Source organism: Prionailurus viverrinus, chromosome A2 (assembly GCF_022837055.1).
Source record: "Prionailurus viverrinus isolate Anna chromosome A2, UM_Priviv_1.0, whole genome shotgun sequence".
NCBI classification, from domain to species: domain Eukaryota; kingdom Metazoa; phylum Chordata; class Mammalia; order Carnivora; family Felidae; genus Prionailurus; species Prionailurus viverrinus.
In genome coordinates, this window is record NC_062562.1 from 107,988,449 (window position 1) to 108,013,344 (window position 24,896).

General features: G+C 34.1%; 1 protein-coding gene across 6 annotated transcripts in view; it reads right to left on the minus strand.

Annotated features, from left to right (window-relative positions):
- The window catches only part of DGKB (diacylglycerol kinase beta), a 667,308-nt gene that overhangs the window by 440,024 nt on the left and 202,388 nt on the right, over positions 1 to 24,896 (minus strand). For all 6 annotated transcript variants that reach the window (XM_047848700.1, XM_047848697.1, XM_047848698.1 and 3 more), the window contains 2 exons: positions 23,804 to 23,877; positions 19,900 to 19,974 (listed from right to left, as the gene is read on the minus strand). In XM_047848700.1, the coding sequence (XP_047704656.1) occupies positions 19,900 to 19,974; positions 23,804 to 23,877 (149 nt within the window). The remainder of the gene's footprint in view (positions 1 to 19,899; positions 19,975 to 23,803; positions 23,878 to 24,896) is intronic.

Sequence of the window (24,896 nt, forward strand, 5' to 3'; positions counted from 1 at the left end):
ATACCATCATATTACTCTCTGAACAGCTCCCGCTAGGAAAGATGTAAATATCGATTTCCTTCAACTTCAAAACACTGTAGGTAAACAGCTTGAGGATATTTCTTCAGTAATAGTGAAAAATAGAATTATGCTATTATTGTCAAATCACATATCCCTGCTTGCTAGCGGACTGAGCATATTTCTGTAGGTTTACACGTGTGTGATCTCTTCTGTGGACTGCATCTTCAAACCCTCGTCATCTTTTCCACTGAGTTGTCTTTTATTATTATCTTATGAACTCTACATATTATGAATGCTGTGTCTCATTCAAATTAGCATTATTACAAAAACAGTTTGTTAAAGTAATACAAACAGTGTGTAAATATAATAGAAATGTATAAAAATTCACTAAAACCCCACCATCGGATAATTAGAGGCATTAATATTTAGAACATGAAACTTCCAAGTATTTTCTTAGGTATTATATTGTGGATATAATGTTAGACATGTTGCAATATTTTCTTAGAGACTATTTCCCATTTGTTTGCTCATATTATGTATAGCATAATATTATGCATAATTTAAGCACCTATGTACTAATTGCCCACCCCAAGGGAAGAACATTCCTAATAACTTACATAGACCGCTGTGGTCTTTCTCTCTTCCTCATACACAAAGGTGAGCACTATTCTGAATTCTTAGTCATTATGTGCATGCCATAGACAACATATTGTTCGCTTTTTGCTTTTTCCACGTAGCATTATTACTAAGATTCATTCATGTGATAGCTGAAGTTATCTCCATGTATAGTTGAAATTATTTAATTTCTATTGGTAAATATCATTTAGGTGAATGTGCCTTTTGAAATCCACGTCAGTGGACATTTGGATTGGCTCATTTATGTTCTTACAAAAACTGTACTGGACATATTCCTAGGTTTCGTGGACAGATGCTATTTTCAGAGTAGGATATACTTATATGCAACTTTAGTTTCCGAAAGAAGTTTTACCAGTGCATGCATCCATTCACAGTAGAGATAAAATTTGGCTGAACCCATTCTAACACTTATAATGTCACACTTCTTAATTTCATGCATTTCCTCTTTTGTGAAATGGTTATTCATGACTTTTATTTCTTTACTCCTTTGTCTCTTGTTGATTTGTAAAAAAAAGTCTTTAATTGTTCTTAATTTTAATGCTATTTTTTGCAACTCTCTTCTATAAGTTGTTTTTTTTTTTACTTTAATGTGTATTTTAATACACAAGATTTTAATGCATTCAAATTCATCAATCTTTTCATAAGTGGTTAGCCCTTTGGCCTATATTGTGTAACAAAAGTTTGCTTACTTGGAGGTCTGAAGATAATTCATATATAATATTTTTTAAAATTTCAGTTTTGCTTTTGACGATTCTTTGTGGTGGTACGAGGTAGGGATCCCTTTATTCACTTCCTGTTCTCTCCCTTTCTCCCTCCCTCCATCCTCTCTTTCTTTTTGTCTCTTTCTTTCTCCCTTCCTTCCCTCTATCTTTCCTTGTGGCTCTTGTGCACCAATTTTTCTCTCTTCTTTGTTCTTTTTATTTATTGAATAATTCCACTTCCTAGCTCCACCATAAATAAGATTTCTATACATGAGTACATTTCTTTTTGAACTGTTTTATTTTATTCATAAATTTGTCCATCCCTCAACCAGTACCACATTCTTTTAATTCCTTAAGTAATTTTATAATAAGTCTGTATCTCATAGAGTGTAAAGAATCTAGGCTATTATCCCTTCTTTGCTTTTCTATATACATTTTAAAGTTAACTTGTCCTATTCCACACACACAAAATAACAAACAAAACCAATTATGATTTTGAACAAAGTAACATTCAGCCTATAGATCAATTTTGGGAGAATTAACGTTTGTATAATGTAGTGAAGTTTCCTCATCCATGATACAGCATGTTTGATTTATTTTAGATATTGCTTAGTGTCCTTCAATAAAGCTTTTAATTTTCTGCTTCCAGGTCTTGCATATGTGTTATTAGGTTTATTCTTTGTTGTTTTATAGTTTGTGTTGGTATACTAAATATTACTAAAATAGTTTATTACTGATGTTTTGTTGCTGGTATAAGAAAATATATTTGACTTTTATATTTTGATCTTGCAAAGAGCCACATTACTCGTGTGGTTTCTATTGCCTATATTTTGTAGATTCACTTGGATTTCTATGTAAATAATTGTATGATATGCTGATAATAATGGTACTATTAGTGATCTCCAATCTTTCTAATTGTTATTTCTTTTCATGCTGTCCAGAGCTCTAAAATATCGCTGAACTGGGATATTCATAGAGAACACCCACATTTTTTTCCTAAATTTAAGTGGAATATTTCTGTATTTTCCCCCACTTAATATGATGTTTTTGTACAGATTTTCTTATTGTTTTGTACAGATTTTCTTATTTTCTTCTTTTTTGAATGACACCTTTTACAAGGTTCATAAAATTTCCTTCTATTCCTGTTATAGTAGGGGTTTTTTATTATGAGTAAATGTTTAAATTTTTTCTGCATCTTTTGAGATATTGATATGGTTGATCTCATTTAATCAGTAATGTAGGGATACACATTTAGATATTTTTGCATTATTAAAATACCCTTACAGTACTTTATATACCCAAATTGGATATTGTTTATTACTATTTTGTAGAGAACTGGATTTAGTTTGCTAATATTTTCCTTAGACATTTTGAATCTATATTCATCAAAACAGACTTACTATTTTTCTTCCTCCTACCCTCTCTGTCTAATTTTTGTCAAAATTATTCATAACTCATAAAATTAGTTCTAGAATATGCCTTCCTTTTCATTTTTTTGGAAGCATCTGTACAATTTTTGGAAGGTAGCACTTGCATATAAACTATCCAATTTCTGGTGAGTCTTTATCTTTCTTTTTTATATAATTTTTTCAATTCCTTTAATAATTATTGAACAAAACTTCTATTTTTAATACTCCCTAAATCAGTTTTTGCCATAATATACCCTATTAATTTGTTTATCTCCTAAATTTTCAAACATTGACTCACTGAAGCGTAGAAAAGTTTTTCAAAATACGCTGGCAGATGAAAAGTTTACTGTAGAGCTAATTGTTTCTGGTGAAAGCCTAACCATACATTTGACTCACCATTGTTCTTCTACTCCATGATGATGTTTCATCTGTTATTCATTCTTGTTTCTTTTAAAATTGTCATCATTGGTTCTTCAGCAGCATCCTACCCCCAAACATAAACCCCATGTGACTGTCAGCCAGCTTACTCTCTGTAAATAGATTGCTAAATGGATTGAAAAATTGACCTATCTCAGCCTCTTATTCCACTCAATCCATGCTGTTTTCCCTAGAGATTCATTCATTCCTTATTTCACTCATTCACTGAATAGTGGCCTTGGAAAATTATTTAATCATTCTGAGCCTCAGTTTCCTTTCTTTAAAATGACGTTAATAACATTTGCTTCATTGGGCTGTCTTAAGAAACAAACAATATGTATATGTAAATTATATTGTACTATCCACAGGTTATTACTGATTCAATCATTTTCCCTTCATTAAAAGTAGTATATATGTTTTATAGGTCAGAGTGTCATGCCTTTATTTCCACCCCTCCCTCTCCCTCAGTGTTCTGGTAAAATCATCACAGGGAGAACTTACTACCAAGCAAACCTGGATGGACAATGAGAAGTTTTCCTACCTCCATTCTGAAACTGTGGCCGGTGAACTACAGGGAGGCCTACTTATGGCATTACGGCCAGAACGTGCAGAGAAAAACAGGTCTGAGTGAGAACAAATGAATCCAAGAGACTTGGCAAGAACCAAACTGCAGGGCCCTGCATGGGCACTAACTTTTTACTCATTAAGCTGTAAAGACCAGCAGATATGAAGATCCCACTTCACATGACATCCTAACAATAAGAAGGATGAGGGAATAAGGAGTGTCTGCAAAAATGTGTGTTTGTGGAAACTTTAGTACTGTGTATTATACTTTCACCTACCAATTTCAGAGGTCCACTTGCAGAATTAATACATATTAATATTTCTCAATCAAGTAATCATGTGTGGCTCCGGAATTTATTTAGGTTACGTTTATGGAAATGTACTGAAATTAAAACTTAAAGTGATTTATGAAGTGGATTAATAATTGCTGAGTTTCCAGGGTTGGTCATCAGTGCTCTCCTAGGACAGTTACTATTCAGCCGCAATAGCTACATGTGAAGGAGATCTAATATTAATGTACAGCTTTAGTAGCTCTGTGTCGGCTGCTTTCCTACCACATTGACTCAACAGCCAACACTACAGCACACACTGTAAAAAAGGGTGGTGAGATCTTCAAGCTTAATATCACTGAAAGCAAATCAAGATATTGCATCTAAGATTTAGAAGTCTACTTTCCATTGCTAAGAAGTGTTAGGATAAAACTGACAAAGAAGATTGAGGAAATTTTAATAGTTACCTGACAATAGTATTTAATACACACACAAGGAAAACTTTTTTTAAAAAGAGAAAAGAAAAGCTATAGTATGGATTTCATAATCTTGGAAAATATATGTGTATAGCTATTAAACAATGCATATATTATAAAATTATATTCTTTTATATTTACAAGAAATCAGTATGAGATTCATAAATATTGTCAGCATAATAATGCAGGATGAGTTCTCATTAGTACACACTATTCATATTTCTTAGCATTAAAGAAACACTATTCATATTTCTTAGCATTAAAGAAACAAAATGACTTTGTTATATGTCCTCAACTCTTCCTTTTCCTCTTCTTTGCTCAGAAAAAAAGTATCAAGAGCTTGCCTTAAGAAAGGTCTGCATTTTGATTTAGGCATTTTGAGCCAGAAACAAGCATACTTATCTCTTATTATTTAGCTCAATTCATAGTCATATCTTCAGGTACACAGTTAAATATTACTCTTATGGTTATAAGATTAAATGGCTTTACAATTGCCTCACTAAAACCAGGTTGAATTTTCTGAATTGTGATGTTGCTATTGTTTTTGAAACCATATTGCTAGTCTAGAAAAATAATGTTTGATAGCTTCCACTTCATTTCCTAATACCCAGACCGCATCTATACATACCTTGGTATCACTGGATACTATTATTGCTGCCGCAGTCACATTGGAAAACCTATGCATGAAGCAATTATGTTCCCCAAAGTCTCCTCTCTACTGTATATTGCCAATTCACAAAATATATTCCACGGCACCTGGGTGGCTCAGTCGGTTCAGCATCCGACTTCTGCTCAGGTCATGATCTCACGGTTTGTGAGTTCAAGCCCCCATTGTGCTCTGCTGACAGCTGGGATCCTGGAGCCTGCTTCGGGTTCTGTGTCTCCTTCTCTCTCTGCCCCTCCCCTACTCATGGTCTGTCTCACTCTGTCTCTCAAAAATAAATAAACGTTAAAAAATTTTGTCTACAAAATACATTCTTATATAGTGTCCTTTTCTGTGGATCTTGATAATGTCAGCTTCAAAGTGATGACTCATCAACTGTAATATGCCTCCCCCATCATTTCAGTTTAAAGTAAAACTACTTATAACCATGTCCTCCCATCTCATATCTTATGTATTCTCTTTTACTAAGAAAATATAAAGGTTAGGTAAATTAGCAAATGCACCTGTTTTAACAAATTTGGCTAGTCTTTCAAGGATACTGTATGAAAGATGGATTTATACTGTTTTGGCAAGAGGGCATTTCATGTAGATAAGTGGGATAGTCATACAAAATGTAACTTGAACTCCTCATGATGAACCCAGTATAAATGCTGTTATCACCACAGCCAGAAATAACTTCCAGAGTATTGGAGAAAACATGTATCCCAATGAACCACCAATAACTGAAACATTAATTTTATTATCTCTGGAAAAATCAAAAACATATTTTATGCATATGTATTTTACAAGAGAAGGAGAGAAAGAGTACAGGAGAAAGGCAGTGAGAAATGACAGAGATAATGAGAGACAGAAAATGAGAGAATATTTTTCCTGGGAAACCTCTGTCATCTTATTAAATAACCTTAATGTTCTTCCTCACATAAAATGAGTTAGAGAGGATAAATCAGCAAACAATCGGCTCTGTAATGTGGTCCAAACATTCGGTTCCTTTTTCACTAACGCACATAATTCTTGGAAAATTAGTGTGTTAAAAACATCAAACTCTCTCACATCATTTTTCAATGAATAAAAACAAATAGTTAGCTAAAATAGTTTTGGCCTTTTACTGAAACTATTCATGATTTCATTTGTATAATAAAATACTTCTATAAAGATCTTACTTTAAAATATACTTATTCTGGTATGTAGAAAATAGCAACTGATTTAGGATTTCTTAAATATATATAAACATAAATTAGTATTTAAGGACCAAGTAGCTGAGGAACATAAAACAACCTTTTTTTTTTAGACTTTTTTTTAGACATTTCCTCTCATCTCTACATGTTAAGAGTTTTCTGCATTAGAATGGGAGGTAGGTGATTTGACTCAGTATTTATCTAACTATATTTAGTACTGTAAATATGCAATGAACCTTATGGCCAGGTACGTGTATCTTCATCCCTCAAAATCCTAATGTGTGTTTGTGTGTGTGTGTGTGTGTGCATGTTTAAATACATATATACATAAATATATACACACACACAGTTGCCTACTAACATATATGCATATGTTTGAAAATGTAATTTAAATATTTCTTCTAAGATTATAATTATATGACTACAACATGAGTAGAAAAGACTGAAAATTTTGAAGTGAAGAATGAAGAGAAAAATATGATGAAGAGTTTTAATTTAGCCAGAAATCACACATATTTCCTGATCGTTCAAAGAAGTTAACTTGGAAGAATTCATTCCTAATACTTCCAGTTGGAAAGCACAAAGGTATCATCTCTGGTCCAAAGGACATTATCTAAAATTAACTCCTAAAATGTAACACCAAAAATGATTAGGTTGCTTAGGTCTTTTTGGCAAATCTACTCAAATCCATTTTGTCATTTTAATGCTTTTATTAGTAGTAATTAGAATGAGTTTTTTATATGCATTAGATCATTCCACCAAGTTAATTTTAGAATGTGAAGTAAGAAGGTATTGTGAATTATGAAATACATCTGAACTTCTATGGAGGAAAAAAATACTTTGACAGGGATCAAATACAAAAGAATAGTTATAAATGTCTAAGAGAGTTACGTTTAATAGAATATTTATACACTGAGAAAAGTAACTTTTATGAATGACACAGCACCTGCATTGATCCTTTTATTTAATATGCATTTATTAACTACAACTCTGTGCCAGGAACTGAGTTAGATTCCAGAGACCAAAAAGCAAGATAGAGTCCTTGCCTCCAGTATCTGACTGGTTTAGTTGAGAAAGCAGACAAAATAACACACAGTTCAGGTCACAATAGAAAGTTCTCTAGGAGCAGGTGATGCAGATTAAATTGAGGAGTATATCAAGGTAAGTTAATTCTCTGATGAACTGGGAACAGGATGTGAGCGAAGGATTAATATATAAGAAGAAGGGTGAATAAAGGATACCAGGAAAGTGATTAGATCAGAAATTCTGGACAGTGTGAAATAATGCATTGTCAGAAGAGAAGGGACAGTGCTATTCATCATATTATGGAAGAGAAGTCAGTGAGCAAGTTTGAGAAAGGGGAAAAAATAGTTTCATACTAGATATGCAAAATTTGAAACATCTACAGGATACTAACCTGGAAATGTTGTCTAGAAGTTGTACAAATCTATATGGGACTGCAGAAAGAAATCTGAGATGGAAGGCAATATTCAGAAACAATCCAAATATATTTTGATGATCAAAATCAAGAAAGTAAGAAGAGGGAACATACAATAAAGGTTAAAAGGGTCGTGATGGAATACAGCAAAGATTTTTCTCTTTTGGGGGATTAAAACCTTGAGCAAATTATTTAAACCGTCTGATCATGAGCTTCCTTATCTGCAAATGGAGAAAATGCCCAAGTGATAAGTTTGTTGTATTTTGACCTACCTATTCCTGACCTATGCCCAACAAATCACCATTATTTTATTATTATAAAGTTAAGGAAGCTTATATGCATGAAACAGAGTTCTGAATATGAAATTCTAGGAAGATATAATTTTCAAGGGATGAACCAGGAAGGATGTATCCAGTTACATAAGAAGCAGCAACCGTAGAGATTGGATACAATTATTTCCTAATATCCAAGGGACAGGAGACTTTTAAAAATAAACAGGGCTTTATTTAACATCTTAAAGTTTATTATTGACAATAGCAGTCTCCATAGAGATTCTCCTAACTACACTGAAGAGGAAATGGAAAAGTGGAAAAATAGTTCACACAGGCATTGCTTAATCATTTAAAGTTCTGCCAAAATATGAAGCCAAAATATTAATAACTTCCTTTATAACACACACAAGAAAACATGGAATTGTACATGAACATTAATATGGAAAAATCATTTGATCTAAATGAAAAGTCATGCTTCAAAGAGTGATAGGCAAAGAGATTTTCTGTAGTTTAAATGGTTGTTTTGAGAATATAATTAGCTATTAATTTTGAAGCAGATACTGATGCTTCTACAGTGTATTTGTGCTTACAGTTTAAATATGGTCAATGATATCACTAGAGCTCCCATTGTCGATGGTATATATTGGTAAGTATTCCATAAAAATTATGTATTCATAATCAATTATTTCTGAGAAAATAGGAACTCAGACCTGAATTTTTCATTTAATATTTGTATTGATTTTTTAGCTACTTTTTGTTTAAAAGTTTTATTGCAAAATAAGAAAACTATTACAAACAAATATTTATAAACTATATGTTTATTTTTTTAACATTTATTCATTTTTGAGAGACACAGAGAGACAGGGCATGAGCATGGGAGGGACAGAGAGAGAGGGAGACACAGAATCTGAAGCAGACTCCAAACTCTGAGCTAACAGCACAGAGCTTGACCCAGGGCTTGAACCCATGAAATGGGAGATCATGACCTCAGCCAAAGTCTGACACTTAACTGACTGAGCCACCCAGGTGCCCCCAAACTACATATTTAGTTAAAGAATATACTGAAGAAGAGTATTCAAACTATTCACTAAAATTCTTGGCAGGGCTGCTCAACTTCTCTTCTTCACATTTATTTAATACGCATCTAACCGATGATTTCCCCCAATTTCCACTGACATTGCTGATTGGTACATTTCTTCTCCTTTGCATCTCACAAGGGGATAGGAGGCAGTGGCCAAGGCATAAGGGGCTGGTAGACCAGTTAGCCAACAGGGTGTTTACTGAACATTTAATTTTATTTTTGAACTCACTGCATACTGTACTTCAGAAGAAATTGTTGCTTGTCTTTGTGTGTGGGAAAGACCAGGAAAAGAGAGGGTTTTTTTTTTTCTGGTAATGTTTCAGACGTAATGATTACATACTGAAGCGTGAACACCATTCACTGGACAGGTATGTATCTTTTACCCTACTAGAGGAAAACATGGCAGAGACTGGATATACAGTAGAGCTCCCAAACTCATCATCATCATCAGAGTTTACTATAATTTACTGATTAATGATAATATTTAAATTAAAAATATAAAATTCCTGGGCAAATACTAAATTGGGATGGATGCTGGAAAACCAGGAATAGATCAGAAGAGTCCTGGGTAAATCTAATTATTATACTCACTATAACTGTAGGACCCTATGTGATTTGGCCCCTCAGTAACATTTTCCTATGCTATTTCTATCCTTTCTGGTTCAGCCACCATGGCCATCTTGCTAATCTCCCCCAAGCATGTCAATACTGTCCCATCCTGATGCTCTTCTCCTTGGTCCTCCCTCTACCTTAAATGATCTTCTATGAGATAGCCAAATGGCTTGCTCCCTCATCTCCTTCATGTCTATACTCGGTGACTTCTTCCCTGCTCAGCTTATATAAAAGAACAGACCACTCACTACCCATGTATATTCTCTTTACTTTCTCTGCTGATGTAATGTATATTTTGTTAGTTTAATTTGTCTTCCTCCACTGAAACATAAAGCCATGTGAGTAGAAACTGTTATCTCTTTGTTCAAACTGGACTGGCACTTCTAAGACTTGTTCCTCACATCTGTTAGCCATTTAATAAATATATACTGATTCAATTTATGTCACTATCATTGTTGTGATTATTGAGCTATGTTTTACTTTTTACTTAGCTGTTGCATTGTTATTCTATTTTTGGTATGGATTACACTGCCCACTGTTATTCCTTTTAATTAAATTATAGGACTAAGCTATATGATCATCACTCTTAAAAGATTCTGACATAAATATCTACTAAGAGTTATCTCATTTTCACTCATTAGTAGGGATGTGTCCTTTAACTGCCTGGGGAGGATGGGAAAAGTTGTACCAGAAAAGACACTGGGCAGGTTAGCAAATTGTGAATACTCAAATAAACTAGTTTGGTAATTATTAGAAACTTTTCTTTCATGGGATAAAATAAAAAACAGGTTAAGGCATATAGATAAATGAATTGGTTATTTCTAACAGCCAATTCATGTGAAATTGTTCTTTTTAGAGTGTTCAAGGAATTTAGAATGACATGGGTCTCTAGTATAACTGCTATTCAGCCAACGAGTATTGCTTTCTTTGTGAGATGAATAACAAAAGTTCAGTTTTTTCAACATCTTTCAAGTCATAATTCATTTGCTGATATATGTGGAAAGTGACTATAAAGTTGTAATACCCCAAATTGGGGAGTTCTTCTTTAAGGCAGGTGATTATATGACTTTGTTAATTGTAGGAGCACATTGTTTTGTTACCTTTACTACCCATAGATTTTTAATATAAAAAAATATAAAAACCTGTACTACCCATAGATATTTAATAAAAAATCGACTTCAAACTCATTTACTCTAGTGATAAAGAACATTAAGCTCACACATTTAATTGATGGGTTGTAGCTCAGAAAATCATCATACAATAGGATTAATCATAAGGACTGGAAGGGTGAGAGAAGGGCTTTATTTTTACTTTGCCAACAATTTTTTACAACCAGCAACATTATTTTTCTGGATATTTCCAGTAGAGTTGGATTGAATTTTTATGATCTTTTTCTCAGCCTTCTGAGGATTTTTGTTTAGCTCCCTGACACAACAAGATTTCATAACAAGAGACATATATAGTAGGTCATCGGTTCTGATTCAAGATGGATTTTATTTACATAAAATATGGTGGAAATTTTGTTATATAAAATTATATCTTAAATTATGAAAGTAGTAAATACAATTCGTGGAATCTGTTAATCTTTCCTACGTTACACATTTATTGTAATAGGAAAATATATTAAAATTTTTCACTGTGCAAGTATGCATACTTGGAATATGAGAATCTGTAGACTGTTATCTTTTACTTTTAATATTGTATATGTTTTGCATTTAGTTCAGGTAGGTGAAGCCAAACATTTCTATATATAGCACCTTTCATAAAAAAAATCATTATACCTAATTATTCTAATAATCTGGAAAATAATTTACATGATTTTAAAAGATTTATCTTCTATTTTATTTCATTTCAATAAATACTTGATTCTTTTTCCTAGAATATTTTAGGGATGATATGAGACTAAAATAAACCATTTGTACTTTCACAAAGCTTTAGAGTTAGAAAGGAAAAACCCATGTCACAAGTACACAAAAACTTGATATTGACTTTATATAGGCCACATTAGCATATGCAGTTGTTGTAACAGCTCAAGATGAGCATATTCATTTCAGTGTTGTGAAGGAAAAAAACACCTCCTCATTCTCTGACCAGAAAGCAATATATACAGTGTATATTTCATCTTTTCCAACTAGTTTACACCTGCAAATAATGTATTCAATCAGATAACAACATGCATTATCAGGAAGAAACCATTTTTATGACATAGATACTAATTTTAGAGACCACTAATAGAATAGAATCAGAGAGAATTTATATAAGGAGATATAATGGAAACAAACAAACAAATATCCACTTCTGTCTTGAAAACAATTTAAGATAAAAAGGGAAATGTCCAAAGAGTTTGATATTTACTAAATAACTCACACTAAGGATTAGCAGAGCTCCAATACATCAAGAAAAGTTTCTACTCTATAAACGAAGTTTTAGAAAAGAAAAAAATAAATAAAGATAGGATGAGAGAAGAGATGCATACATAAAGATTTTACAGACTGGTGTGGTAAGGAGGAAAAAATGGGGAAGAAAGGGAATTAAAAGAATGAATAACTGCAAGCTCATGGTGGCAGACAAAATAAATTTATTTTAAGTACATCTATGATACCAGTTGGAAAGTAATGCACCAAAAACAAAGTTGAGACTAAATCACAAGGAACATTACATTAGTCGAGAGACCTTACAGAATGGAACAGTTCCCAACATAAAACAGTGAAAGGGAACCACTGCAAAAGCAGCTCTGGTAACAAAGCCATGATCAGGGATAGCACAGCTAGAAATAGGAGGGGCAGGAGTTACAACAAGTGAGCAGGTCAGTCATAGCCTGCTCAGCATCCCCATCAAGAGCAGTTACCAGTGGCATTTGCCTCCAGGATAATAACAGAGAAACAGTTCTTCCATAGAAGTACTGGTCTGCCACTGGGGACACAGTGCGGGCATTGGTATAGAAACAGAGCGTTCTCAAAGGTGATCCAAAAGAAACTAGAAATTCAATGCAATTTCATTCAAACCTTTTTATTTTATTTTATTTTTAAAAAAAATTTTTAAATGTTTATTTATTTTTGAGAGAGAGAGAGAGAGAGCAGAAGAGGGGCAGAGAGAGAGAGGGAGCCACAGAATCCAAAGCAGGCTCCAGGCTTTGAGCTGTCAGCACAGAGCCCGACACAGGGCTTGAACCCTTGAACCATGAGATCATGACCTGAGCCAAAGTCAGATGCTTAACTGACTGAGCCACTCAGGTGCCCTTATTTTTATTTTTATTTTTTTTTACTTGAGGCAATAACAAACTAGGAAGAGTAAATGTCACTAAATTTTGAGAGAATATTTAGGGAGATAGAGTATATAAAATGTTATATCCTTAGCATCAAAAGACCAACAAAGCAAAGCAAAGGGCAGCAATACTCTAACATATATATTATTTCATCATATATGAAATTATGTCAAAGCAGTGGTGAAAGAGTTGGACTAATGAACAGCTTTTGTTGAGACAATTACATTTCATTTTGAGGCAGAAAATGTGCTCCATGTCTATATAATCCATATCTTTCAATGCATTTCTAAGAGAAAATTCAATCTTTAAAGATTAAAGGTCAGAACCTTAAACAAAATGTAAAAGTAATAAAAGAAGATATACAGGAACATTTCATAATCTCGACTTGAGGAAAGAGTTTTCTAAAGCTTATAAAATAGAGACCTCGTTCTGCATAGAATTAGTAGATAAAATTATGAATATTTATATGGACAAAAAAAAGAAGAAAATAAAAAATTGAAAGCACAGAGAGCAAACTATAAGAAAGCATCTGCAACACATATAAAATGATGGTGTTAATATTTATGCAATGAGATCTTAAAATGAACATAAAAAAGACAAATAAATCAAAAGGAAAATGGGCAAATAAAAGAGCATATGCTTTACACAAGAAATATAACACTTTGGTATACATAAGAAAAAAAAAAACTTGTTTGGAGCATCTGTTCTTTTGGCCTTATTTGATTATGGGGAAACATACTGCTGGGAATGGTTTTGGTAGATACACCAAACAAGGAAACCAACTGTATTGAATCAAACAATAGGCATGTGACCAAAGCCAGGCCAATGAGACGATTTTTCTCTGAAATTTGAACTTGAACTTTGATCTAAAGAGATAAGTATGGGTTACTGATTCATCCATATGCGACAACCTGCAAACATGGTAATTCACAAGGCTTATTACTAAGAATGTACTACTATTATAATTCAATTGGGAAATTACCCCATTTGTACCATATCAGTCTGGACTATAATACCTATTATACAGCAACTGATCTATTTATTCAGTGATTCTCCATGCTGCCTGCAAAGAATCAACTGGGGAGATTTTAAGAGATTCAAATGCTTGATATCACCCCCAGATAATCAGAATCTGCCTAAACTTTGCACCACTCTAAAGGAGTGTCCCATATCTGTGTCCTCATAGGGATTCTGTTTAAGTGGGCTCCAGGCTGGGTGTGGAGCCCAACATGGGGCTTGAACTCACAACCCTGAGATCAAAACATGAGCTGAGATCAAGAGTTGGACAGTTAACCAACTCAGCCACCCAGGCACTGCCTCAACCCCCACCCCCCCACCCCCCCCAACCCTGCCTTCATAGGCATTTTTTTAATTCTCATTCTTTAAGGATAAAAGAAACTGGTTTGCCAGGGCCTCTCCATGATATATCAGAAGTAACATGAAGTAGACTCCTGTGGAAGGGGGAATAATCTGGGAACAGAAAACAATGCCAGCTGACCAGAGGGCAGTATTTTAAACAATAAAATTTGATGTCTACCTTTTCTGGACAGAATGTTGACCAAAGTTTATGAAATACAACAATTCAACAGCACTGCTGATAAGATGTCTTACATGATAAAGGACTTGGAAAGGATAATAATGGAGAATTAGTGATGCAAGAAAACTTATATAAGTGAACTTCTCAGAATGAACCCATAGTTCAGACTTTAAATGACCCAAAGGAATCTTAGTTATTCCCAATGAGTGTGCGGAAAAAGATTCATGTTCATGTTGGTAGGAGTGGAGGTGATGGAAGAGATAAACAAGATTAATTTATCTTAAACAAGAAGTAGTTAGACTCAGGAGTGCTAAGTTGTCATCAAAGAAACCGATGAGTGAATTCCAATGTGTTGATTTACTTCAATGGACCCAAACAACTACTTAGGAGTAGCCTAAATTCATCTGACTCCTTCCATAATGGTACTGCAGCCTTTTGCCTCACTGCACTAGACATTTATTCTGGATTTACTGGATTTACTGGATTTACTTTTCCTTCCCATTATGTTTCTGTCAATGGTTATAGCAATTGAGTTACTGAATGCCTCACACACTACCATAGTGTGTCACATACTGCTATCTCCTCTCAAAAAATTCCTTTCACAGAGAAAGAGGAAAGACTGTAGGCTGATGCCCCTAAGACTTGAAATCCTTATCTTGTGTTTTATTGGGCAGAAGCAGTTGGTCAACAGAACACTGAAATATCCTACTAAAGACTCAGTCACTGAATCAGTGGGGACACTTAAATGGTGTACTAGAAACCGATGTAGCACATGGTCTAAACTATATGACAATGCTTACTCATGTTGCAAAAAAAAACATGGTCTGGGGCCAAAGGGTGATTAAACTTAAGTGATTAAACTTACGTGATTAAACTTACAATTATATTTAAGACTCACTGTGATGGTTAATTTTATGGTCAACTTGGTTGGGCCATGGGGTACCCATATAGTTTATCAAACATAATTCTGGATGTTTCTGTGAGAGAGTTTTGGATGAGCTTAATAGTTAAACTGTAGACTGTGTAAAGGAGATTGCCCTCCATAAGGTGGGTGGGCCTCATCCAATTAAGTAAAGGTCAAATTAGAATAAAAGGCAGAATAAAAGAGAGAACTCACCAGCCTGGTGGCCTTCAACCTAGGACATTGGCTCTTCCTGGTTCTAAAGCAGCTTGCCAGCCTTTAGATTCAGACTGAAACATCAACTCTAGATTTTGTACTTGTCAGTCTCCCATGGCAGGTAAGCCAATTCCTTATAATAAATCTCTCTATATATAACCTATTGGTTCTGTCTCTGAAGAACACTGACTCGTACCATACACTTTAACAATTTTGCTTCCCATACCCTTGGTTTTGAACTATCATCATGTAGATGTTTTAACACCTCAGCAAAGAATGCTGCCATATGAGACAATACAGTTTTCAGTGATAGAAGCTAAGATTGACACCTGAACATTTTGAGGCTTTTCACACCACTAGACAAACCAGCAAAAACAAAACAAAACAAAAACAAAAAACAAACAAACAAACAAACAAGATATGGTGTCAACTGATGTAGTTGACTCTGATTCTCAAGGAGAAATAGGTTTGTGGCTGTACAATGGGAATAGATACTACTAATAAGATCTCTCCCCTATCACTGGTTTGTCATGAAAGGCCAGGTTACATATAATAACAAATAACCCAAAATCTTAGAGACATCACCTTACAGGGGCTTATTTATCCTCCATTCAATGGGGATCATGAGTAAGGTGATGTGTGTGGGTCTCCCTCTCTTCTTTCTCCCTCTCTTTACTCCATGATACAAGCTAACAAAAGAGCCAATATCTAGAATACTGCTGGTTGCTCTGGCAAAGGAAAAGAAAGCATGGAATATCTACTTTCTGCCCACAGTTTATTGTGAGAGACCCATATGGACATTCTAAATAGCAAGGGAAAAGGAAGTACACTAAAATCAATGCCTGGGAAGAAACCTGGAAATATTTGATAGCTAACACAAATACTGTCATATACCACCATGTCTTTCAGTAAGGGTCAATGAAAGACTAATTCAGTCCTATAGAAACAATACTACCAATGTCTCAACTCTAAGGGAAAAACAGGTAACTGCACTGGGTAAAAACATATAGGCAGGAGAAATGTTTTAAGTTTCAACTACAACTTTCAACCAGTTACAAAACCAGGGACAGAGACTTTACATGTGTCCCATTCCTTTTATTATTAAAAGCATCATTCCATTAAATTCATATTAAACATTTAACTTTCCCCTTACATTTTTGTATGTTAAGTGCAAATGTAGAGAAAGAGAGGAGAAAATAGTCATCTCCACAGATGTTTCCAGCAAACCAGGATGGAGAGTGGGACATATGAGACTCTGCATTGTCTACATTTTAGGAGAATGTGTGTTTTCAGTTGTATATTTAGTAACAGCAATATACTGAATGGCATAATTTTGTTTTTCAATAAATATGTTCACAAAAGAAGGGATATTGGACAACCCAATGACTGGATTGTGCTGAACACCTACTGCTTATTCCCTCTGAGAATTCACCTGTCATCCTCAGGTTATAGCATCCTCATGTATCTTTGAGGGAATAAGCCATTTAGATAGAACCTTGACAGGGCTGTGAGTCAAGATGGCCCATCCTAAACAAGTCAAGGCTGTGCCATGGGAAACAAGAGAAACCAATAAATATACTTCTCCATGGTATATGAATCTTGAGCAGAGATACAAGAATTCCAAAAGCAACTGGAACCAATTCCTCTCAGCAATAATTCCCACAGACTTTGTCCTTTATCCATGCTTCTCCGTGCCCTCAAATTGTCCTGATCCCTATCTTTAACAAAACAGAGTTCTTTTATTTTTCAATTAATTCTAGGAGTAACTTCATTCTGTTGTTCATAGAAAAGCAATCTAATTAATGCCATGTCCAACTTTGTAATTGATCAAAGGCATGCAAATAAAAATTACACAAATATATTTTCACCTGTCACATTGGGCAAAAATAGAAATTACTGAAGATAGTCAATTTAAAGAACATGGTGGGAAATAAGCCTTATATACTACTTCAGGGATTATCATTCAATACAAGCTTTTTGTATAGAACCTTGGCAGAACTTTACACAATTAAAATGGAAAATATTCTCAACAAAGCAATTCTACCTATTATCAACCTATTCTATGAAAATATTTGAATATGCTTTCAAAAACATAAATAAACTGATAAATGTTACCCTAACATATTCGGTAATAATGTTAACTTAACATATTTGGTAATAAACATATTTGGTAATAATGTTAACATATTTGGTAATAAAAGCACAGACAATCTGAATGTTTATCAATAATGGGACAGTGAACAAAACTACAGAATACTGTACATCTCTTCAAAATAATGAAACTGATCAATATCTGTTCAACTTAAACAACATCCATCGTAAAAAATAAGCAAGCTGCAGAGCAATAAAAGACCTATATTCAAGTTACATAAAAAATCTATTCATCTATACAACATATATGTGTATGAATACATTATATATATGAATATATTATATGTAAATACATCACATATATACATTAGGTTTTATGTTCCCATCAGAAGTTTTGGGAGGATACACACAATTTGAAGTGGTAATATGTGAGGAGTATTAGTGCTTGAAGTGGGGCCTTTAGCATATTTTCTAAGTAATATTTATTGAGTGTAGATTTTCAGAAGTACATACATTATTTTTTATTTTTTCAATATATTAAAATAGAGTGCAGGATAATATGATGGCTAAAACTGAAAGAGTGAAAGGAAACATGTTGTACATGTTTAAAGTGGAATAGGAAAAAATGAAATGAGGAAACAAGGCTAAAATCATTATTATTGCAGTACATTGATATGGAGCTACAAACATGTAATTATTAACTAATTACTGTAAATAGTACTGATAATAAATAACATTAGTTGAGGATATATGTAGTAAGCCTAGTCTTATATGCTTCATAAGCATCATCCCAGTTTCACTTTATAATTATTCTATGAGGCAGGTACTCATTTTAGAGGCAATGAAGACACAGAGGTTTGTAATTAGCAGTCAGTGGGCATTGTATTTAATTATGAAATACGGGAAAATCCTGGACTTACTGATCTAGATAGAACTAAAGAGGCCCTGGAATGGCTAAATTTTTGAATACATCACTGCTTAATCTTGCAGAATAAGAGCTACTGCTTCAAAATTTAGAGAATATTGAAGAACGAGAAAAAGAGCCACCCTGACTAAGCTTCCTTGTTAATAGCAAGACTTTACTTTGCTTCGCTTTCTTTCGATTGGGACTTCCTGTATGTGATTCAGGCAGCCAAAAATCTGATCATGATATTTTAGATCCTGGAGTCTGGATCTTGACAAAGACACTGTTCTGAACTAAATGGTTATGATGATCCTGCCTTTGACAGCAAGGAGGTTCTACAGATCACTGTTCAGCCGGCATTGGACAACAGGTAGCAGGGAGTGGAAGAAAGAGATGAATATATTAAGGGTGCCTGTGCTAATTAGCTGTGTATTATTTACCTTTGTTTAACATAAGACACAACGGTATACATTTTCTTCTGAGCATTTAAAACCATCCAATTTCAATATTTGGTTTCTGGTTTCCGAGGAAAACCTGGAAGACTTATTCCAATCACACTGATGTATTTTTATTGTTGTTGTTCTTGTTTTTTTCAAAAGAAGCTCATGTAAGCGTTATAAAGCCTCTTACCACCTCATCTGATCTAAGGTTTACTCTCATGTTGGGAGAGAAAACAGGTCAGTGGAAGTTACTAGTAAACTAGGCCAAATTAATGATGAGTGACTTCAGTGTATCAAAAGCACATGGCTCTGTTGGAAAAAATAAATGTATTTTACTATCCCTTACCTATGAATAAAGTATCTTGGAAAAGAGTGATAGTCACTAGATTTTGCAAGTAGTAAGGAAACAATCATGTTATTATTTCTATTCTTTGTGAGCTAGCTTCTTCTTTATGGTAGATCTCCATTCGCTATGTAACAAGGAAAGGAAGAGGCAGTAGTTCTTCAGACAGATGGTCTGGATATTTAGGCAGCCAGCAAGCGAGTGTATGCGATTAGCGGTGATAGTAACAGTACTCCACGGTACTTAAAAGGGAAAAATATGTGCTGGAAACAGACTATTTTGAAAAATAGCATCTGCACTGCTTACTGTTATAGAGTTGATATTCAATGTTGTTGTTGTTGTTGTTGTTGTTGTTGTTGTTGTTGTTGTTTTTTGTATACTAATCTGGCTGTGTATTCAAATAACACTGTCTCTAGGTACATCAGGCTGCTTGATGTATTAATTACTACTAAACGAGTTAACGGTAACAATATTTTCCTTGGACTTACCCTGGCATCGGTCCGTTTCCAGAAAGACTGTAAACCTGACGAGGATTTAGTAGATACTGGAATTTTCTGTAAATTCTATAAAAATGAAAATATGGGAAAAAAAAGAAATTGAGTGACACTCCCCAATGTTTAAATAGTTATATAGATGGTTGTAACTAAATATATTTGAAAAATTTTACATTAATAATATTAGACATACAGTTTTTTATAAGAACTTAGGGTTCTTTGAAAAGAGGCTTAGTAGCCAATATACAAGTAATATAGTTTATAATAGAAAGAATGATATTTGCATTCTAAATATGCATATACATTTAGAATATTCTCCATCCTGCTTTTGAATATTATTTGGCTAATTAGATTTCAAATATATTTTTTTTTTTAAATTTTTTTTTTCAACGTTTATTTATTTTTGGGACAGAGAGAGACAGAGCATGAACGGGGGAGGGGCAGAGAGAGAGGGAGACAGAGAATTGGAAACAGGCTACAGGCTCTGAGCCATCAGCCCAGAGCCTGACGCGGGGCTCGAACTCATGGACCGCGAGATCGTGACCTGGCTGAAGTCGGATGCTTAACCGACTGTGCCACCCAGGCGCCCCTCAAATATATTTTTTAAGAATATCAGAATAGAATTACTAACATACCTTCTCCTAATGGAGCCCTATGAAATTTACAGGTTATTGGGCCAAGCTAATCAATATGAAAACTATCCCACATATAAAATGGGACTGGGCATGCTGTATGTGTATATGTAATCAAAGAATGTGACCTCATCTGCTTAATTATGCCACATAAAGAATCATCTTGATCAGTCAGCTCACACAATTGCTGAACTGTTTCAACAAGCACATTTTTTTTATTTTTTAAATGTTTATTTATTTTTGAGAGACAGAGGGTGAGTGGTGGAGGACCAGAGAGAGAGGGAGACACAAAATCTGAAGCAGGCTCCAGGCTTCGAGCTGTCAGCACAGAGCCCAGTGCAGGGCTCAAACTCACAAACTGCAAGTTCATGAACTGAGCCAAAGTTGGACGCTCAACCTACTGAGCCACCTGGATGCCCCTCAACAGGCACATATTAAATAATTTTTTTCTAAAAGAAATCAATCATCGTAAAACAAATGCAGTACAAATATTTCTAAGTAGACACACATCCCATATTGGCATTCTTAAATGAAATACTGAAATTGAAAGCATATATTTAGTTTTTTAAAGTCAGATTTCACATACATGGGAAAATTTTACCATATATTTTATAAACACATTCATACTGTTTCCTGATAGAAACTCTTCAAATTTACTGTGTAATATCTGTTTTATCACTCCACTCCCAATTCTGCAATAATCTCACATTCTAGATCTTGATTAATTACATGATCTAGTGTCTCAAGAAAGACCTTAAGATTCATTCTTGGTACTTCTGGTACTTCTTTTTCCCCAGCACCTGAACCCAATGAGAGAACAATTTGGCACCTGCTATCAGTAATGTCAATCAAACCTGGTTATTCTCTGTCACTACCTTAGCTCAGGATTGCAAGCTGACTCACCAGCTCTATAAAATTCTTGCTTATCCAGCCTTCTTACATAGTGCTGGTTAAGTACAGTCATGTTGTTTCCAGGATGAAACGTTTCTGCAAGTGTCAAGTTATTTATGATACAGAATATTTTATTATATTTAAAATAGGTTACGCCTTACCTTTCCCCTCATTTCCCTGAAACTTTAATCTCAGTGATTATCTCCTGGTTCCCTAAAAAACACCACACCCCTTCACAAATCGTTCTTTTTTCACCTGGCAAACATCTACTATATCACAAGCAACTCAAAAGCTACTTCCTGTCCAAAGAAACTTCTCAGTCTTCAGAGATAGCTATTCCTCCCTTTGAACTTCAACAGCATTTTTATTTTAAACATTTTTAGTTTGTCATTCATCTTGGGGTACTGCAGTTTATCTGTTTGTGCCTGCCTCCTTGCGTGGCTATATCGTGGGTCTTTTATCCCCACTTCCTAGTAGAGTTTGGATTCACTAAGGTTTTGTTGTTTGAATGAATGAATGAATGAATGGTATGTGAACATTTTCACATCTGTTGACTGGTATGGAACACTTTGTGTAAATATATAATTTTGTAACCTTTTGCGAGTTATCTAACATATCAAAGTTAAAAACCAATTATTTTTAAAGGAAACCCTGAATGGAATATCATTATTTCTGAAAGATGATTCTTCTTCATTCACAAAAGTTAGGAGCATTGCAGTATCATCCCTCCTGCCATTAAGTTTAATTTACTTCTCACTTTAGTCTATCTATGTAGTTTTTTTCTTAATGGGATAAGGGGGAGTCAGATACTCACTTAAGGTCATCATGCATGATCCATATTCTCCTAAAATGAAAGGAATGCTTTCCCTTTGAAAATATACCTTTTCTTCCTCTTCATACTTCATTTATCTCTACTTTCCAACATGAATTTAATGCTTACCTAATTCCGTATAAGGAGTTTTTTTTTTTTTTTGCAAACATCCATAATATATAAAGCTGACAGACTGTACGTAGTAAAGGAGAAAATAATTTTAGTTAATTATTTAATTGTGATTTTGTATCTCTAAAAGTGAGGTAACTGTTCTCTTTAATAAAACCATTTTTAATTATTAAGCCACTAGTAATTTAAAATAATTTCTATCATGTTTAGCAGAGTAAAAAAAAATATACAACTACATGTTGGTAAAGGAAACAAAACTTTCTAAGCAGAAATAATATTTTGTTGATTGGAAAAAGAATAGCACTCTTCTTTTCACTAAAATAAAGCTGGAAAGTTAGATGGCAAGAAAAGAAATTATAAAATTCCATTTACCATGAAAACAATTCCACTTACCATGAGAATCACAATGCAAATTTCTGTTTTATTATCATAGTGTTTGCATGGATGCTTTCATCTCATTTTTTTGTTGAGATAAGTAAAGACTTCTAGAAATTACAGCAGATGCAACTGCATTTTTGTTTATGACATGCCTTTTTATAAGGACATAAGATTTACTCTTCAATGGGATTTTCAGATATTTATTAATAATTATGATTTAATCGTTAATGTATTACAAAAATGAAACTTCTGCATTGTCTGCCAGAATGCTGAAACACCTGATAATGAACCTTATTATAATTCAGATTATAATTCAGATTGTTTTCCTTAAGGATATATGGCATCACGTACTACAAAAACTCACATGTAGAAAATCATTTTAATACAATTTATCTAGAAGCTGAATATAAATTCTGTTCCTCACTACTTAGTGATGATTTACCTGAAGTCACCTTGTTGACCACTTAGAGAACCAATTTTCATTCAACACTATTTATGGAGCCATGTTGTATGCAAAGCTCTTTGTTAAGGGCTAGGGGTGATAGGGTAGAGAGAACTCAGATACCCAAGATTGATAATAAAAATATTTATAAAAAGCCATTATTATATTAATTTGAACTATATAAGAATAAGGAGAGATCATATCGATATATTACACATTGACTCTAGAATTATTTATTTCACATTAAAATTCGCAGACCATAGTGAATAATGCTTTAAAATGCCTTTACACTGTAATTCTATGGGGCACTTTGGTGGCATAGTCCGTTAAGCGTTCGACTTCAGCTCAAGTCATGATCTCACGGTTTGTGGGTTCTAGCCCCGCATCAGGCTCTCTGCTGACAGCTCAGAGCCTGGAGCATGCTTCGGATTCTGTGTCTCCCTCTCTCTCTGCCCTTCCCCCGCTCATACTCTGTCTTTCTCTCTCTCAAAAATGAATAAACATTAAAAAAATTAAAAATAGATAAAAGTAAATAAAGTGTCTTTACACTCCAATTCTAGTTTATCTTTTACATACATATGACATAGAAAAGGAACCTGATTTTTAAGAACATACCTTTCTCCTTGTTTCCCACCACTTTTGGGGTTCACAAAAACTAGAAGTGGATGAGTACCAGGAACAGGAGTAATCTAGAAGAAATTTGGATAGATGGTCAAATTATTCGCATTATGTATGAAAAGGACCCTTGTAATTTCTATTTCATAAAATACCAATTAGCAATTTTAAGAATATGGCTCTTCAGTTCTGTAATTTGGGTGGAGAGATAGATCTGTTTAACAACTCAATTGAACCCTATGTTTTTACTATATCAAACAGGCATATCCACACCACAGAGACAGGTAGGGTCCAGCTAGGTATAGGGCAGAGAGGAAGGTAGCTATGAAGAAAGAATGGTGATTGAATAGCCATGAGATGAAAACAAAAGGTACAATGTGCAGGACAGTGAGTAAACCAGACAGAATGAAACAGAAGATAGTGGGAGGAAAATGATTAGAAGAAAATAAAGGGATTAAATTATAGACAGCCCTGACTTTATAGATGACACCTCCTGTAGAGGTTTGTGGCATGTGTGGAATCCATCTACCCAATCTCTTGCCAACTAGAATCTCAGTAAGATGGTTTGAGGTCTCCTTCAGCCTAACTGCTCCCCTGTACACAATTTTTCCTCAATGTTTTCTTTCCCTGCCTGGGGAGTAGAAGACCAGTGAATCAAGTCTGTTTGCTAACCAGGAATCCTCAAACTGACTGTGCTCCTACTATATACTGATACTGATTTCTTGGTTGAACAAGAAAATATTGCCTGTCCTAGTGCAGCTTATATTCTAGTCGAGACATAGACAACAAGCAAACAAATATGTAGTTAGCAGTAAAACATACCATGAAGAGAAATAAATCAAATAAAATGATAGCACTTTATTGGTGTGAAGGGGGTAAAGCTGTTTTTTGATAGGATGGTAAGGAAGAATTCTTGCATTTTGCCTGACTTCAATGTTAATAGGTAGACTCTTAAATGCATGTGTTCCTATTCAATCTACCACTATAAAAATTCTGTCTAAATACAGTTTGACAAAAAATATTTAGTAACAAAATATGCAACTACTGGAGCCCTCTTGATATTAAATTGAAAAGTTCTTGATCAGTTTACTTT